At 40.6% G+C, this 19,022-nt stretch overlaps 1 protein-coding gene across 2 annotated transcripts in view; it reads right to left on the reverse strand.

Annotated features, from left to right (window-relative positions):
- Positions 1–2,248: 2,248 nt before the first annotated feature.
- Positions 2,249–19,022, reverse strand: part of palm1b (paralemmin 1b) — a 31,876-nt gene continuing 15,102 nt past the window's right edge. Inside the window, exons 1-6 of one of the 2 annotated variants that reach the window (XM_017302521.2) lie at positions 17,147–17,646; positions 16,983–17,025; positions 15,260–15,340; positions 8,270–8,385; positions 8,017–8,084; positions 2,249–7,836 (exon numbers count right to left, since the gene is read on the reverse strand). In XM_017302521.2, the coding sequence (XP_017158010.1) occupies positions 7,466–7,836; positions 8,017–8,084; positions 8,270–8,385; positions 15,260–15,340; positions 16,983–17,024 (678 nt within the window). In that variant the 5' untranslated portion in view covers position 17,025; positions 17,147–17,646 and the 3' untranslated portion in view covers positions 2,249–7,465. Of the gene's footprint in view, positions 7,837–8,016; positions 8,085–8,269; positions 8,386–15,259; positions 15,341–16,982; positions 17,026–17,146; positions 17,647–19,022 lie in introns of those variants that run through there. The other variant, XM_008399174.3, reaches the window with a different exon arrangement.

The raw sequence follows: 19,022 nt of genomic DNA on the forward strand, positions 1-19,022 counted from the left end.
AAATCCGGTCTTTATAGGAAAGTGAGAAGGAGACAACCATTGTTGGAGGAAAAAAAAAACCCCAGAACAGGTCCTGTTCACTGTAGGTCACATACAGAATTTACGGGAAGATGGATGGAACTAAATGAGATTGCCGTCCTGGGAAAAAAAAGCTATTTAGAGTCTGCTTTTTCTTCCGCTTTAAAGCTGTAGGCCACTTTGTGTTGGTCTGTAAAATAACACTCAGAAATCACTTACTTTTATAGTGTTAACATGAAAAATGTGAAATAATATTACTACTAATAATAACACAGCAATGCATTACAAGGTGCAGTATTGTGAAATTGTGAATTGTTTGGACATTATCTGATAGATTGCTTACAGAATTTTACTAGAAATCAACAAGTATCAGTAAATGCACTGATAGTGTCTCCCAATATACTACCTTTTTTTTATTATTAATTTATCAAAAGCATTTGACAATGCAGAACCTATCACTGAAACTGAGACTTGGCAGCATTGGCTTTTCTAATCATGGTTTTTGCTCATTTAATAATAATCTTTCTCACACAGTCCTGTGTAGAAGCAGAGAGTTTCACACCCAGTTCACTTACCGTAGCTTGTGATGTTCCTCAAGGATCGATTTTAGGAATACTTCTTCTCCTCTTATGTATTAAGAGTATTGCTAGAAATGTGATCATTGCAAACGTTTTATTTTATGCCAGTGACAGAGTAACGTCTAGTCTCAGTCAGTTGCTTTTGGCTTTTAATACCGTACAATCTCAATGCGTTCTCTGTGCCAATTCTCTTTTGAGGCTGAATTAGCGATAAATGCTAATTCAGTCCAAGCTTGTTGAGGCTGCTGAAGTAACTGTTGTTGGAATGGGACATATGGGCAGCTGCCCCCAGAGGGGCATTAGAAATACGTCACACCAGACAAAAAGAAAAGACCTATCTGTCCGTTGTGCCTTGAAAAAGTTTTTTATTAGTTTTCTGCGTATCCACGGGGATAAACATGAGTCCATGTGGGAGTTAGCGCTTGTTGCTTTCTGCTGAGAACAGGGAGGGTATTTTAAGAGCTGCATTTGGAGCAAACTTTTTCCTGCTGATGACTTTAGATAATTTCCTACATTGTGATTGGCTGGGCTTGCCTATGACGCTGTCCTCCTGCAAGAGCCATCACTGGTAAATGCAACATCAGCATTTCAAGTTGTGTTTTCTCCCCCCAAGTTACAAAATCATAACATATGTATCTTGGGAACTGGCAGCAGTCTACATTTGGTCACATCTTGACTTGTGTGACAAGATGTAGCCTGTTTGTGGTGTAGCAGGTAAACTGTGAGGTTTTTCTTCTGCTGTCAGCAGCTGGTCTTGTAACACTGTTGCACTGCTGTGGTCTGCATGCAGTTTTTAATGACTCTGATTGTTTTATTGCATTATGTTTCTGTTCCTGCCCCAACAAACCAGTTGCTGAGGAAAGGTAATTTACTGTAACTGATACCACGGCAGCAATTAGATTTTGCTACCCTTGTGAAGCTAATTGCATTGATTTATATGCGCTCCATTCTTCGGTTTGCGTTCTCCTACTGAACATATTCCAGCCTTTCGACATCGTCCGCTTTTATTTTTCCTCAAGGTTCAATATTCCCAGGGGTCTCGTCTCACATTTGGTTTTCTTTGAAGCATTATCGGCTGTCATATTAATGGCTTTGTTATTCATTCCTCTTGAATGTTGCTGTGTTCCAGTACATCGCAGAAAAGGTGCTGCTACGCTAAATGTGTTGCACTCGTGTTGGACTCGAGAGGGTTTTTAAATAGCTATTTATTGAATGTGCCACTTCTGTGTAATGCAGTCACATAATTACATTTGTTTTGAGAAGTAGTGTATATCTGCCCTCTCTCTGATGAATGCGCTGTTTAATGCAGCTCTCTCGTCGTCCCCCTAATTAACCCTCCATCTCTCTTACCTTGCCCGCACGGGTCACAGCGCATTTCACTACAATGCAAGTTGAATCGCTGATGAAATGGTGCAGGCATGCCGCCTAGTGGGTTGACTTGGGCACTGCACTTTACAAAATATTAAGGCAGCAGCGTGGGGGGGGGCAAAAATCTAAGAATTTGTGCCCAGTAAGGGATTCTACTTCGTCTCTCTCAAATCACAACTACAATACATCATTATTATCTTGCATTTTTATTAGATATAAAATTCAAAATGCTTAGCTGACTCCTCTGTTCTGCAGCTGCTTAATTACACTCAAATGTATCCGACTTGATGTTGTCAAACAGTAGTTTTTATTCAAGACAGGACATCTAGATGACCACATAATAGATGAACAGGCATTTGTTCAGCACAAATTTATTTTTCAATATATATATTTTTGCTGTGGCTGTGCTACGCCAGAGACCCCACAACTAAGCAAACCTTCAGCCCACCAAATTTACATTTATTTTCTATGTATGCATATAGACACATAATGTACATGTGTATACAATTTATACACACATAGGTTGCCAGTTAGTCTTTTCTATAAAGTTTGCATCCACTCAAAAATGTTTCACTTTGGATGATGCAACAACAACAGAAAAAACCCCAAAAACAAAATAGGTTAAGTAATAAAAAAAAAAAAGAGTAAATGAAGGATATAAAGTTTTTTGAAGACACCAACATTAGATTAGTCTGCATATTACCTTCCAACAAAGGTGCAGGTATCTAAAATTGTCAAAAAGTGTTAGGTTCTCATAGCTATTTTGCAAAGTATTCGTACTCCTTATTTAGTATTTTGTCATTTTATAACCACAAAGTTCACTGCATTTTATTTAGACTTATTTGTGCCACATCAACACCAAAGTTCCATTTAGCTTGGAAGTGGAAGAAAGATTTGAGTTTTCAAAATGTTTCATTCAGCCCCCTTTTTCTCCGATACCTCTAAATATAATCTAGTGCAACCAGCTGTCCGTCGGCGTGACATTTAATTTCAGTCGAAATACAGTCGTTCTGTGAAGGCCTCAGAGGGTTTGTCAGAGAACATTATTGATCAAACAACATCAGGCAAATCAAAGAACGGAGCAGACAGGTCAAAGGTAAATTCTTGGAAAAGTTTAAAGCAGAGTTAGGTTATAAAACAATATCCCAAGATTCAAACATCTGACAGAACTCTGTCCAGTCAATCATCTGAACGAGTTTGACACAACTGGAAAGCTACCAAGAAATGTCCATCTGCCTACACTATGATGGCAAGGAGACAGTTAATCACAGACTCAGTCAAGGGATCCACAGTAGCTCTAGTAGACCTGGTCTTTATGGCAGATTGGCAAGAAGAAAGTCAAAAGAAGTCCTATTTAAAGTCACGCAGGGCGCACAGAAATAACGTGGAAGAAAGTGCGTTAATCACGTGGACCAAACACTACACCTGACCACGAAACGTGGCAGCTTCATGTCATGGAAATACTATCTTCACCAGGCACAAAAAAAGTTAGCCATAAACACAAATCTAGAACTTTAATGCACTTAATTAAGTTGGTCCGGCCAAAGTCCAGACCCCAATCCAATCTTGAAACTGTGGTAAGGCTTGAAAACCGATTCTGCCAAGATTCTCTCCATCGAATCTGACTATGCTTGAGCTAGTTTGAAAAAGTGAAAATATGCGAGGCAGATATACCATTAAATGGTTGCAAAAGGTTCCGGAAAAAACATTGGAACGCACACCACACTTTTTACTTTTAAAAGTAGGGAAAAATCTGAAAACCAGGCATCCTTCGCCACCCGCTTCACTTATGTGCCAATCTGTGTCGGCCTATCAGATAAAATATATTGAAGTTTGTGGTCGTAACGTGACAAAAATGCGGAAAATCTCAATACAAGTAAGTGCAAGGCACCGTATTCTCACGGAGCGCTCCTGCAGAGTAGAAAGGCAGTGTTTCCAAGTGGGTCGTTGGTCACATGAAGCAGAGCGAGAAAAAAAACCTCTGTCTAGGAAAAGTTCAGCCAAACAAACCTGACAAGGCACCAACAATACAGATGTCTATTTTTTTTTCTTCTTCTTCTTCTTAAATACAAACATCAAATTCAATAAGCAGGCCTTGCAAAAAGGCCAAAAAGACAGAAAAAATAAAAATAAAAACATGTACATGAGTATATATGAAATGCTGTTTGTACAGTCTGAGTGGAAGTGTACATATGGAACGCATAGACTGTAATGTATTCGTCCAGACCTGCTGACCTCCCTTTGGAATGTACGAAGGGATCGTTTCACAGGTGGAAAAACGCAGGCAGGACTTGCATCTGGCACTGAAGGTAGCAGAAGATTCTCAGGAGGGCAGCCGAATCCTGCCCTACCAGCAGTTTGAGTAAGAAAGAGGAAACAGGTTTGAACAACAAAAGTTGGCGATTGAGGAGCTTTGCAGCATAGCACCAGCATGAGGGATTTATTTATTTATTCGTTTTTTTTTTTGTTAATTCCCTCCCCCCCCTCCAAGTAGCAGATATCCAAGCATAGAGGGGTTGCAGCTACAAGTTTGACATTGACGATGAAGGAGAACAGTGTATGAAAGATGTGGGTGAGCAGAAGACCGTTTGTGTTGCATCACTGACTCAGACCATCCGTAATGTCATGTTGTCAGCCAGACAAACCAGGGTCAGAACTGGGAGCAGGCCTTTCGGGCTTTCAGCTTGCACTCCTAAAAAAAATTGCCAGGCTGACATTTTGCTTGAGAGCATCGACCGTCTATACACGTGAAAGACACAATCTCATTCACTAAATTGAGTTTTAAGGCAGATCAGATCAAAGATTCTTGACATTTGAAGAATGAAAGCCTTTTCCATTTTTTTTTTTTTTGGAAACAAGTGTGACTATTTGCAGAGTTTTTTCTTTTGAAAAGTAGTCAGGGGTTAAACTGGGAGTGAGCCAAAAAAAAAAAAAAAACACAAAACAAAAATTGAAAACCACACAGGGAAATTACAGTATATTTAAGTTTTATTTGGTTCATAAAACGACAAAAAGCTTTTTTTTTTTTTTTAAATTAATATTTAGTAATGAGAGCTGAACAGCTTTGCCTTTTCTTCATTATAAGGTGAACAAAATCCCAATTTAACCCCTGGGTTTACATTCATGTGAACAATGACGGCATATAATAATAAAGACCCAACAACTGGTGAGATAAACAAAGCTGCAAGGCTTCATGCAGTGCTACCTTATTTAGATTTACATTGATCCTACTGTTGAGAGAACAGAATTACTTACAGTGTAGGACACATTTATTGGTACACCTAGTAAAAATGTTTTAAGAACTCTAAAATAAACCCATCTTTTATTGCAGCAGCTTAATCTCACACATACATGTTTTTTAAATACAACTCCAATCTTTAATTTGAACCCATTTATTGATTTGCAAGTATATTCCCTGTTAAGAAATTGTTGGATTTTAGAAACATTAATTGGTAATGATAATCAATTTAAAGCAAATATTACTAAAGAATAATAATAATAAAAAGACTTTATCCTTTTTTCAGAGTTTCTAGGTACATCTGATTAGTAATCTTCTGTTTCTGGGGGATAAATATGATGTGACACAGAGCCAGTAGTCCTTGGTGAGTGGCTAAAAGCAGCCAAGGGTTGGACTCCGTTTTATACTAAGCATGAATGTGTGAAAATAAAAATGTCATGCCCACTGTCAAGTACGGGGGAGGATCTGTGATGCTGTGGGCATGTTTGTCCTCAGATATGCCTCGGGAACCTCGTAAGAGCGCACAAAATTATGAACTCAGAAATCCCAGGAGGTTTCTAAGTAAAAATCTGCTGGGCTCCCACCAGTTAGATCAAAACGAGTCATAAATGGATCTTTAAACGTGATAAATATCAACACAGAAATGGTTTCTGAGACAATATCAGTCTCCAGAGCCAAATCCTGTGGGCTGAATGATGAGAAGAGGATTCTGGAAGATCTAGAGCAGTGGTGCTCAAAGTTTTAGCCATGATTTGTAACTGTGAGTTTATAATAAACTATGCATTAGATATTTTATTGACGACTCTAAGTCAGATTTTCTCGTAGAAAAGGAACGTGAAAACCAGAGCACATCTAACACACCAAAAGTGCCTTTCACCTTTGCCTTATCAAAGGTGATTTCCTACATATTTGGATCAACTGTTTTCAATTTTCTTGGTCTAGAAACTTGTTTTAGCCTGTTATCAGCTGGCTCAATTAAGCCGAGTTTAAAAGAGTGGGCTATGTGTAAAGCTCGCTGAGAGTTTGTGGTCCAATTTATTACGATATTAAAACGAAAGTCAAACAACGTGACTTTACCTAAAAGATCAAAGAAACATCGTGGCCTGTTCTGGCGGTGTTAAAAAAAAAAAAATAAAAAATGTTTTTCATCCTAATCTGCCAATTAATGTGGCCCACACTTTAAGCCTTTCCAGCAACAGCGTAGTGGTGCGAATCACCTACAAACTTATATCCACTTCTCTCACAACAGAAAACACAAAAGCGGTGACCTCCATGGTGCGTCTGCCGTGCTCCACGACCTAGTGTTAAACTAAAAGTGACCCCGCAACACAATCGGTGTGACTCTATGTGCCTCTTTGCCGTATATTTGCCTTTAGACATAATAATGCGTTACTCGAACACTGCATTTATAATAATTCACCATTACTGACAGGACTACTTGTGAGACTAAAGATATGAGCACGCACGACTCTAAGAAAAGCACAGACACTTGTTAATGAGTGTTCATCCGGTGGCGCTCACAAGCCTCAACATGCAGGTGGTGGTGGAAGGGTGACACAGAGAACCAAAGCAATAAATACATTGTATAAAACATAATTTCATATCAATATATTAAAATACTATTCAAAATAATGTCTTAGACAATATTGCAATATGAAATTGACTGATAAATAGTTGGTAGGCCTACACAGAGAAATATATATATCTGTATATATATATTTAAGTATCTGTGTCCTTCATAGTTTTGTTGTTTTGGATTTTTTTTTTTTCCCGGAAATTTTCCCAGTTGGGCTGCAGTACAATCCAGAGAGCTAATACATTGTTTTTTTCTCTCTTTTAAAACAATAAGAACAATGAACGTACAGTACACAGCCTCATAATAAGGAGAAACACACTTAGTAGGCTACGATATAAAGGTCAAGACAGAAAAATAGAAAAATATCAATAGAAATCAAAAGTCAAATACAGAGAAAGTATACAGAGTAAGTGTACTTATGAGTCTTTGTGGTTCTTGGAGCTGGAGCTCGAGTCGGCTCTCGTTGTTGGGATGTTGACTGTGTAGCTGTAAATCAGTCCTGACACACACTTCCACACACAAACACAAAAAGCTACATACGTTTGCAAATATGGACTCATGCAATGGCACACGGTTCCTCGCACAGGTGCAGGTGTGTGTACTCACCCATACACAGTCAGTCTCACGCAAACATACGCACACACACACGCACGCACGCACGCACACACGCAGTTAAACACACATATCTCACATGACCGTGCAGCATTTGCAGGTCTGTTTCTTCTCCTTCTCTCCTTCCTCTCCTCCTCCGTTGGCCTTCTCTTTCTCCGCCATGCTGCCGTTGGGCGGGGCCTGCTCCTCCGTGGCCGCGTCCGCCGCCTTCCCCTCGCCGTCGTCGATCACCACGAACTCGGCCTTCACGTTGCCGTCCACGCCCTCCATGCCCAGGGCCGTGTGCGTCTCCTTCTCGTCCTCGACGGTCTTGTAGCCCATGAACACCAGGGTCACTGGGTTGTCCTCGCTGGCTTGGTCAGGGCTGGGGCCCAGCAGCTTGGCTTCGACCCCCGTCACCTCTCTCTTCGGGGTCTGGCTGGAGGTCTGCACTACTCCGTTCTCACCTACAGGGAGCGCCAGAGCATAGGAGAGAGGACAAACGAGGGGAGAAGGTGATCAGGATAAGGTGGAGAGACACGAGGCGAAAGAGGATATACCGTTTTAATAATCTGTGGAGCTATTATTAGGTGACTTTCTCTTCGTGTCAAGTGTTGCAGCTGTGTTGCCATGGACACAGAACTCACCATTTTCTTTGGCCACACCTTTATTAGCTGGCACGCCTGTCTCCAGCTCTTCAATTTCTTGCTCCAGCCTGGCTCAGAAACACAAACACACACACACACACACACACACACATGCACACGCACGCACGCACACACAAACACACGCGTGCGCACGCACACAAAAATCACAAACGTTTACTTTTAACACTTTCACTCCAAGTCAAACTTTACTTTTTGTTTTTCAATTTTTTTTGGGTTTCAAACAGATGCTCACCTGAGGATGACCTGTTCCAGAAGCTTGGTCTTCATCTCGTCCTCCTGCAGACGCCTCTGCGTCTCCTCTTCTGCTGGAGCTCCATCTAGCAACCAGCGCTCCCTCAGTGACTTTGACTGCAAGTAAACACAAAACAGTGAAATGTGATTGTATGTGTGTGTGTGTGTTTTTTTTACGATGACATTAAAAAAAGAATAATGGAGATTCTCTGTCTGCCCTTGATTGGCGATCTTGACTAGATTTTTTTTTTTTTTGTATATGGAAACCACCTTACAAGATACCTCTAAACAAGGAACAATTTGTATTTTTATGTAGAAAAATGAACAAAATGAAGCCAATAATTATCTAACTTTTTTGTCTGGACAGTCTGACACTTCTAAATAACTTCCAGTGCAACCAATTGTTTTCAGAAGTCAACTACTTGGTGAACAGCATCCACCAGTGCGTATTTTAATCTCAGTATAAATCCAGCTGTTCTGTGAAAGCCTCAGGGGTTTTTAGGGAGCAGTCGTGAACAAACGGCGACACGAAGACCAAGAAACGCAGCAGATGGGTCAGGGATAAAGTTGTGTCGTTTAACGGCTTATGATGCAAAGCAATATCTCAACCTTGAACAGGTTGTCAGTCGTTTTCACAATTAATTTAACATTTTTCTTCCACTTTTTCAATTCTTATATATCCAAACTCCTCAGTATTTTTCTGAATTATCGGAACAGTACTCCTGCTCTTGGACTTGTGTATCGCGTGTTGGACTTGAGAATGCACTTCCTCTATTCAGTTGCTGCACAAGCGATATTGTTTTACATAAAAAGCAGCTGAAAGCGCTTTTAGTCAGACAAGCATACAGCTAGAGATTCAATTCGATTGTTTTCTGTACTTTATTGTGTTTAGTCTGTATGATTGGTTTTTTGAGTAATTTATGTCTGTTATTTTCATCATTTTTATGGTATTTTATCTTTTTGCTACTGTAAAAATGTTGTACTCTTCTATCCATCAAGAATGCTATATAAACAAACTGTATTTACTTAGTTATTTCAGTTGAAAGAACCACACACCTACTAAGACATTGTCCTACATTTACAAGCAGGGAGAGGGAAGCAACCAACAGAACCCCAGTGGTAGCTTTAGATGAGGTGCAGAGGTCTGCAGCTCAGGTGGAGGAATCTGTCCACAGGACAACTATTAGACATACACTATAAAAAAATCTGGCCTGTTTGCAGTTTGCAACGAACCATCCAGGGGACAAAGCAAAGACATGGAGGACGGTGCTCTGTTTAGATGAGACCATGCATTATGCAAAAACTGTATATGTGGCAGAAAAGTTATCAACAACCATTTGGAGTTTCTACACGCGTTTATTATGCTTTGCAAACTAAAAGATCCCGGAATGGAGGGGTCTTAAGTCAATTCGGCAATTTTATGCCCCGGTCAACCTTGAAGTCTAGTCATAAACCTGGAACCGGTGTGACTCATAAAGGGGTGATGTGGGATTGGAGAGAGAGCCTGATCTACTGCAAAGAAGAGACGGCAGAAGCAGCTCCGTAGTCTGCCCGTGTGCTCAGAGCGAGATGGTATCTTACTAAAGTGTGTGTCTGATGGGAGATATATGCTAATCGGCATAATCTAATAAAGATAACCTGATGAGGATTGTGCCCAAGAATTTTGCTCGTCTTTAAACGACTGGATGCTTTTGCTTATAAATGGGGTTTTTTTTGGAAGCAGGTCAGAGTCGATGTGATGATAAATGGAGCTAAATGCACAAAAATCCTCAAGCAAGACCCACAGTGCAACAACTCTTAAACACACAACCACTGCTGCAAGTAGAGATTTTAGATCGGACCGTTTTTACGTGTTAGAATGAGCTAGTTACAGCCCAGCTTTGAATTCAATCGAGATTTGGCCAAGGCATAAAAATTAACGTTTACTTCCCTATCCCGTATATTCTGACTCAGCTTGAGTCAGAAACGTTTTTTTGTCTCCAGAAGAGCAAAACTCACTTGCAGCTGTAATTGTAGCAAATTCCACATTACTTCGTGTTGGTATATCGCAGAAACTCACACAAATAAAACACGTTGGAGTTCGTGAATGCGATACAATATGTGAAAATGTGAACGAGGTATGAGTTACTTTCGCAGGGCACTGCATCGTGTGCTTGTTACGAGCACCTGAGTGACTCACACTGTTGCTGTCAGACGAGCCTGTGAGCCTTTTAGTACAGGTGGGATTAGTGTCGCTTTCACCGAGACACAGCAACAAGCCCCTTAGTTAATCTAAGACCAGATTCTTCTCTGTCCGACTCGTCTGCTGACTGGTGCCACTCAGGGGATTCAGTCGAACTCTTGAACTGCAACCCAACAGCCTCGCCAGTTTGAGAAAATGTGGCGCCTGGCCATATTGGACGGAGGCTGCCAGCATCGAACATGCAATTCTGCTAATAAACTTAACTGAGCATGGGACTGAAAAAGTAGCTGGGTCAGTGGAGTGAAAACAAACCAGCTTTATTCTTACACTTTATTTACGACCGACTCTTGCCCGCGTGCTGTTTGCACTGCGCTCATTTCTCCCCCCCTCGGTTTCTAACCAGGTATTCTTATCCTGACAACACCCTCATGTGGAGAAGTTCATATCAAAGCGAATACTTGACATGCTTTGAGGTAAATATAACAGTGCCTTGCTTGCAGCTGTTAGATCAGACACACAAAAAAGAAAAAAATAATAATAGCAATAAAACTGAAAAACAAAGAAGCTAAATGAAAAAATAACTTTCTCTCTTGTAAGCTCGGTGTGAATTCTTCTGCAATGATGCAACGTGAATTTCAACACTAAACTTCCCCTATTTTTTTTTTTTTTCCTCACTCCTCCCTCTCTGACTTGACCCCGGCCCGTTTCTCTCCTGGAGGCGTAAAACGTCCATGAACCTGGATGAAGTTGGAAATATTTTGGTTCGCCCCCCTGCTCTTTTCAACCTGTTAGTTTCTCTGTCTCACTTTCTCCACTGTGTAATCCAGGTTCAGACACTCAGCTGCCCCAGAGCTTTACAGCACACAGTCTCACGGTGTAATTCAACACTCCTCATTCCCCGGCCCTGCATGGTCTCCTGGGCACTGAATCCAACCCCCTACTCACCCCACCCTCCATCTCTCTCTCTCTCTCTCTCCCTCGCTGTCTCTCAGTTTTGTTCTCTCGCCACACCCTACTACTCTAACGCCTGACATCACTTAACTGGCTCACTCATGCATACCCAAGCACGCGCGCGCACACGCACACACACAGACACACACACACACACACACGCACACACGCACGCACACCCCCCACACACACACACACACACACACACACACACACACACACACACACACACAAACACACACACCGGGCTGCGTGAAAAAGTCGTAAAGCCGGAGTGCTGAAGCTACGTCTCGTTCTATTGTTCCTCACAGTAAAAGCTGCTAACGTAGCAGACAAAGGGCGGAACTGGGACACAGGGTGCACACAGGCAGACGCGCGTCAGGCCGGTGCGCGCATCCAAATGAAACGAGCAGCTGTAGACAGCAGAGTCTCGCTTCAGGAGTCATTTTATGTCTTTCGCCACTCAAATTTACCGAAACGAAGTCTGTTGTTCAATTTAATAGGAGTTCAGTGAAATGTTTGAAACCGTTTTTGAACTTTTTTTTTTTTTTCGGTATACATCTGAAAGTAAACAATGTACAAGCAGAGGAGTCGGAGTCTCAAAAGTATTTGGTCACACCAACTTTAATGACGTCCCATTCCTAATCCATAGGGTTTAAATTACTGTTGGCCCACCCTTCGCAATTGCAACAGCTTCAACTGTTCCGGGAAGGGAGTTTACAAAGTTTGAAAGTGTGCTTAGGGGAATTTTTGATAGCTCTGACCTCAGATGTACATTGCTGAGGTCAGACACTGATGTTGGACCTGAAGGTCCAGCTTGCAATCTCAGCCCTTTTGTGCAGCCTTGTGCAGGTCAGTCAAGTACATCAAAAGCAAACTCGCCCATTCACAAATTTAGGAACGTTACTTTGTCACAGTCATGTCGGAACCACAGGGGCCCGTTCTGAAACTGTTCCCACAGACTGAAGAGCATGAAATCGACCAAAATGTCTTGGAGTGCTACAACATTAAGAGTTTCTTTCTTTGCAATTAAAGGAACTGAGCACCGCTCCTGAACAACAACCCCGCACACTGAATCTCAGAGAAAAGCTGTTTCCTGGATAGCTGCCAAACCCTCATATGTCCCTCATATCTTCCAAACAGAGAGTAACTTTTTCTCGCCAGAGAACACGTCTCCACTACTCTGTTACATCACTACATGTGGCACTTTACTTTGGTGACGCAATGCTTGGGAGCAGCTGTCCGGCCACTGAAACCCATCCCACAAAAGCTCTGTACGCACTGTTCCTAAAGTTTGGAAGGCTTCAGCTATTGACTCTGCAGACAGCCCACTGTGTGCCTCCCTGCGATTTTATGCAACTGTAGTTCCCAATTACCTCCACCTTGTTGCAATACCTAACGGTTGGCTCCTGACAAACGACTGATGAATATTTGACAACTCTTCTGAGGGAAAACGTGGAGAAATTGGGAAGCTTTCTAGCACAAGCCCATTTCAAAAGAGTCAGCCTGTTTCATCCAGTCTGACCTCTCCACAACCCTGGAATAAAAAGGGCTATTAGATGATGCACAAATGAATGGATATATGTTTGACTTTTTTGATGACTTTTTTCATAAAGTAGCAAAATGATGTGTTGACTGCCCGTGTTGTATCTGAATCTTTCGCTGTTATTTTCAACATGGCGATAAGTAAAAAATAAAGAATTGTGCATTTTAGGGAAAACATTTTAGTACTTCCTCGTAGCTTTATGTAGAATAACCAGGACAGGATTAATCTTAGTAAGTTTTAATAAGTGAGATTTAGTAATGTGCTGCCTTGTACAGAGAAAAGTTGCCCTATCAAAACAGGAAATACTTTTCTTAATGCTTTCCCTTTCTTCTTTAATTTTACATGACCCAGCATTAGTTGTAAAACTAGTAAAGATATTATGTGTGCACTTTTATACAGTTATGTTTGTCTAGAACATGACATATTCACAATAACGGCTTCAGCTGGTGAAAATCAAGATTTATTTTGACAAACATCGAATGCTTAACATCAGCATTAATCTAATGTCTTTTCATCGTCTTAGAATTTCATCTTCACTGCAAGAAATGAATCCCTGTATGCATGAGGCTAGATTAGTAAAGTGATTCAATCATGGGGGTGGTACACTAACTAGTTTGTTGAATGAGGTAATTTTTCACTTTTCCATATTAATGCAGCCTGTGTACAAAAAAGAGACACACACAGTGCAGAAAGAGTCTTCCCATGCTACTCCTCAGTGTGATTACACTTCTCCCTTATCCCCTTTACGCCTGTTTGTGTCGGCGTGTGCGTGAGACTCTGCGTGTGAGACGAAAACGGGGGTGCGGTGGGTGTAAGAACAGTTTCCTGTTGCTGGGAGTGGGACAAAAATCTGTTTCCTTTGCCAAAGCTCACTGCATTGTCTGGAGGTTCTGTGTTTTCTTTTGTGCCTTTTTTCTCGTTATGAGGCATGCACACAGAAACAAGCGCACGCATGTACAGCTACACCCTCACAATGGTTTACTCTGAAAATAGAAAAAGTGCGAGAGCGCAGGGGTAACGGCGCAGGTCACGATTACTTTTTACAAACACCAAACGCCCGCACAGGCGCACACGAACCTCGACCTTTTGCTCCCATCTTTAAGCTGCTGAACTGTCCCAGGACGAAATAAGCGTAGATAGCGCTGACACATACACTGACAATAGCCTTGGTTTAGATATAATAAGTGCGCGTGTGTGTGTGTGTGTGTGTGCGCGCGCATAAACAGCATGTGGAGGAGCTGATGGCGTTATCTGCGGTCCATTCTGAACATTCCATGACAGCGGCGGTGAGGGAGTATCTCACTGTGTTGGGCTGCAACATTGGAGAGTTTAATGTTGTGTGGGTGTATAGCAGCGCTCACACAGAGCATGATTCTAAAAAAAAAAAAAAAAAGAAAAACGGAGGCCTGCCCGGCAGTGATCCTGCTTCAAGTTCTGCCCAGAGAGAGGCGTGAGGGGGTGCAGATGACACAGATTTGGATTTCATCAGTGGAGAGCTCAAGTACTTTTCAAACAACGTTAAAACCGTGCCTTCTGTCAGAATGCGCATTGCGATCCTGCCTTTGGTCGGCCCCGGCGTTTTATCGCAGCGTTTCTCAAGATGTTTCAAACATGTGATGCTTCTGTTCAGCAGGGACACTTCTCAGATTTTAATTGGTGTGCAAAAAAAAAAATTAAATGTATTGTCTTCATTTCAAAATTATGCACTACATTTTTTTTTAGTTTGTCAGATGAAACCTCACTGAAAATACATTAAAGCTACAAAATGTGAAAAGTACAAGGGGTGCGAGTATTTCTCCAGGGTATTGTTTTAATCAGTTCTCCTTCTGTTTTAACATTTTGAAAAACAAAATGGAGTTTTTGAGCGGCTGCCGACGTAAAAAGTCAGACATTTCTGTTGTAACTATGACGTGTAGTTATTAAGCCAAGTTCCTTTGGTATTTTTTATTTTTCTTTTAATGAAAATTTCACCACATTTTCATAAAGAAATTTACATTTACATTTTTATTATTTAATTATAGGCACACTTGTGTTTTGGTGTGTGCTCTTGGGGCCAAGCGATGACGTTTCATTGCCAGTTTTACTTATGTTTCTTTGCGCAATGACATTAAAATATGTCGAAGTTTAAGTCTAAGTCTATAAAGAAGACAAGGAGCCAAAAATGTAAGCAGGTGAAGATTTCGGTGCAGTGACGACAGAAGACAGCCTCACCAACCGAGTAGCATTCGTCTCCCCAAAGGATTGTCCTCGCCGAGGTATAAACGTAAAAAACATACAGACAAGTGGAAGAAAGAAAGCGCATTACTGTATACCTTGAGATGCTGAAGTTGCCGTCGGTCGTCATCGAGCTGCCTCCTCTTGTTTTCAATCTCTGTCTGCTTCTTCCTCTTCTCCTGTCGCCACACACAGACACAAGATCCCTCACAAACCGAGCCACAGAGGTTTGAACCAACTAAAAATGAGCGCAGCATCACCGGCAACATTATCGAGACGACTTATTTTTACCGACAATTGCTTTTAACGACTGTTCGCACGAGGAGCGCTGGCCCGCGGTCAGACAGGACTCTAAGCAGAATACATCTTGCGAGATTTAAAGGTTACATTCATTCATATAAACTAATAAAAAAAATAGATAAATAAAAATAAACTTTTTAAATAAGAAAACAACTGAGCACATTTTAAAGTTAACTTCACAAAGATGTCCCCTGTGTGAGAGTTCAAACTGGTCTTCGGGGTCCCTGCCGCCTTGGGGCTTACTTATGCCTCTGGCCGGCTTTGGATGCCAGTCTGCAAAGTGCTCGTGTTAAGTTTTGCGGCGCGTCTCCAACAGGTTGACAGCCGTTTGGTTTTTATTAGGCAGCTGGATTCTCTCAAGGTTCGGGTCTTGAGGGAATAGAAACCGGCTGGCTTCGAGGTATGTGTGTGAGCGTGTTTTTTTTCCTGCTTTTCCCTGATGGAAACCTGTAAAATGATTTCATTTTGAGAAATAAAAAAAAAAATTAAAAAAATAAAATGAGTCACAGCCAACAGTGCAAGGCGTAAATCCCCGCCTACAAACAAATGAGTTCATCCAGCAAAACGCCGATTGACCCTCAGAAACAATAGAAAAACGATTGTTGTATGACACTATGCCGATTCGGACTATTTATGTAACAAGTTACGATTTGACTGGAAAGATATTGACTAATATGGCGATATGTGCTGCGTTTAAAAATGGTGAGACAGACTGCAACTACCTGCACCGAGTGGAAAAGAACAGAATCATATATTTTGACTATTTTATAAAATACAGAAACACACTGCTAGATGCATAATCGTATTCTTGCAAAAAAAAAAAAAAAAGTTGAAACAAGAGAGCCTTTTGTAATGTCACTCAAAGGAAGGATTTGGATTTCTTGCACACAACTCCACATGAAGTTAACACTGATGATTAGAGAGTCAGGAAAATTCTGGAAATCCTTGAATTCATTAATAATTCCTAGAATTGCAGGGTGGAAAATATGCATTGCTTTTCTCCAGCCAGACGCTTAAAAAAAAACTGGACTTATCAGCTTGCATTTCTGGAAGTTTGTGCGATACAAAGCGGTGCACAAATCATTCAGCCAGGAAAGAATTCCTCTAAAAACACCTGGCGTTTTAGAAACACTACAGGCATGATTTTCTTGATAAAAAAAAAAAAAATGCATTTCTTATCTGTATTTCTTTGGTTTGTTTTGTTTTAACACAGCAGAAAAGAAACAGTCATTGGACAGCTGAGTGAGATACCAGGAGTTAGACAGCAAAAAAAAAAAAAAAAAAAAAAAAAAGAGGAGCGAGCTGTATCTACACCATTAGCTTTGGATGCCTACTAATGGGTGGAGAAGATGGGCTCTAAAAGGTTGAGTCATTAAGTCATCCTATCAGACCTCGACAGGCAGCGATGATTTGTTGTCTCTACAGCCGTCCGACCGTGTGGCCTGCCTGATGTGCAGCCTGCAAGAGCTGGGAAGAAACAGGCAGTGTGTTCGTGTGTGTCTGCATGTGGATATAACTTACAGCGATGACCTGGAGTCTCTCCTCTTGTGACACCTCTGCCATCCTGAGGAAAAAAAATTAAGACAGATTTAGCAGGAGATATTTGGAACCCCACGATTACATTCGGCGCCCTTTGGTGAGCAGTTCTCTTAGTTCTCTTCCAGAGGAGCGTTCGCTCAACAAACCTGCACTTTTCCAACGACTTCCCAGTGACTGAAGTGAAATATTTGGTCTATTTGGCACTAAGGCAGTGTCTCTTTCCTGTCAGGGTGAGACAGGGTAGGCAATGCTAATGTGGAATCATGGCGCTGCTGGAGATTCCTGCTCTAATGGGTTCCAGACCAGAGATCCAGGATGGAGGATGGACGGAAGCAAGATTTAAAGCCAGAGTGGAACGACTGTGACTGTTGCCCTACTGAGACGGGATGCTGAGCGATAGTAATAGTCATAATAAGTCTCCACTAAAGGCTCATGTTACGATTATTCGAATGACAGGTCGCAGACTTCAGGAATAGTTATTAAATGCGATATTTCCTTTGGAAGAAGGCTTTCGAATAGCAACAAAAAAAGCACACGACAACGAGACCGGTAATTTAGATCAGCCACATTAAAAAAAACCCAACAAAAAAACCACCACGGTTTTATAGTATTAACATCAACATTTTGAATATGAATGTAAGAAACAATCTAACTGTTTATATTTCAAATAGTAATTTCTAAAACTCCTGAAGGGCTGGATCTTATATTGCTCTATGCTCAATAAAGCATCACTTTAAGAATAACTCCAAACCAAAGAAACTGGAAGTATAATTATAATTTATAAGGTAAGGATCTAGATTCTCTAAAGAATACACAGAGGCTGTTCTAATGGTAATAATAGCTGCTCTAAAACTCAGAGTTAATATCGGGGGTCTTAATTCTGCACTGGCAACACACACAAAGGCAAATGTTTACAGTTACTAATGCTAAGCACTTTAAATTACAAATAAAAGAGGCAAAGAGAGTTTTAAATGTCAACTCTAACTTGTCTTTATTTGGTTTAAATTTCAGCTCTAATTTGTTTGTCTTTGAGCGTGAGCAATCCCAGTAAAACAAGGTTTTACTAGATCCCAGTAAATCACAGCTTTACTGGGATCGCTCGCATGCCAAATGATGCTGCCTCTCTGCTCCAAACTTGAACAATTAACGACCACTCATGGTAGGAATGGTAGAAAATAAATGCTTTGAATATTGCTCTTATTTCTTGTGATATTTTAGTTCAGAAAAAAACAAAAAAATCTGCAGGTCAAAGGTTTACAAAATTAAAAATTTGATTGGCACACCTTTTTTATTTCATTGTTGATATTCTTAATGAATAAAGAAAATTGAAAGTTAGCTAGTTTGTTATTTCTAGAGTGCTGCATCTAGAAATGACAAGAGTTAAAAGGAAACTTTTAACTCTTGATAAAGAGTTAAAAGTTTATTAAAATTATCTTTTAATAAATAAAAGATAATTTTATTATTATCTTTTCATTCAAATGGCTTCTTTCAAGCAAAGAGACTTTTAGAAGATAATATTAACTTTCAGCAAAGTTGATCTGATTTCTCATTCTGAGTTTGCTTAACAACAGCCATGGCGGTTTGGATATTTTGCATATGGATATTTTGTTATTAACAATAACAGTGTGTTATTGTTAATAAAAGATAAAGATAGTTAAAAATGTCAGTTCTGTATTCATATTGCTTTCTGAAAAAATAATTGTAAAGCCCTATTTTACACTAACTGATTCTTCTCTCTCACACAGTGTGACAGTGCCTCTTTTACTAAAATGAATGCAAGACAAGGCAGACTATTTTGAAATTTATAAATGAAATAATTACTGGAGAGAAACGAGAATTTACCAAAATAGGTATCAGCAAGTCAAAAGAGATCAGAGAGTTCGGATCAGTGCATCTCAAGATAAGAAGTGAAAACAAAGTATTAACCGGCCAAGCGTGTTGTGTGAGAGAGAAGACACAATCTCTCTCTCTCTCTCCTCCCTCCCCTCTCTGAATGGGACACTGTGAGTGGAATGTATGCAA

This window comes from Poecilia reticulata, chromosome 22 (genome assembly GCF_904066995.2).
Source record: "Poecilia reticulata chromosome 22, P_reticulata-male-v2, whole genome shotgun sequence".
NCBI lineage: Eukaryota > Metazoa > Chordata > Actinopteri > Cyprinodontiformes > Poeciliidae > Poecilia > Poecilia reticulata.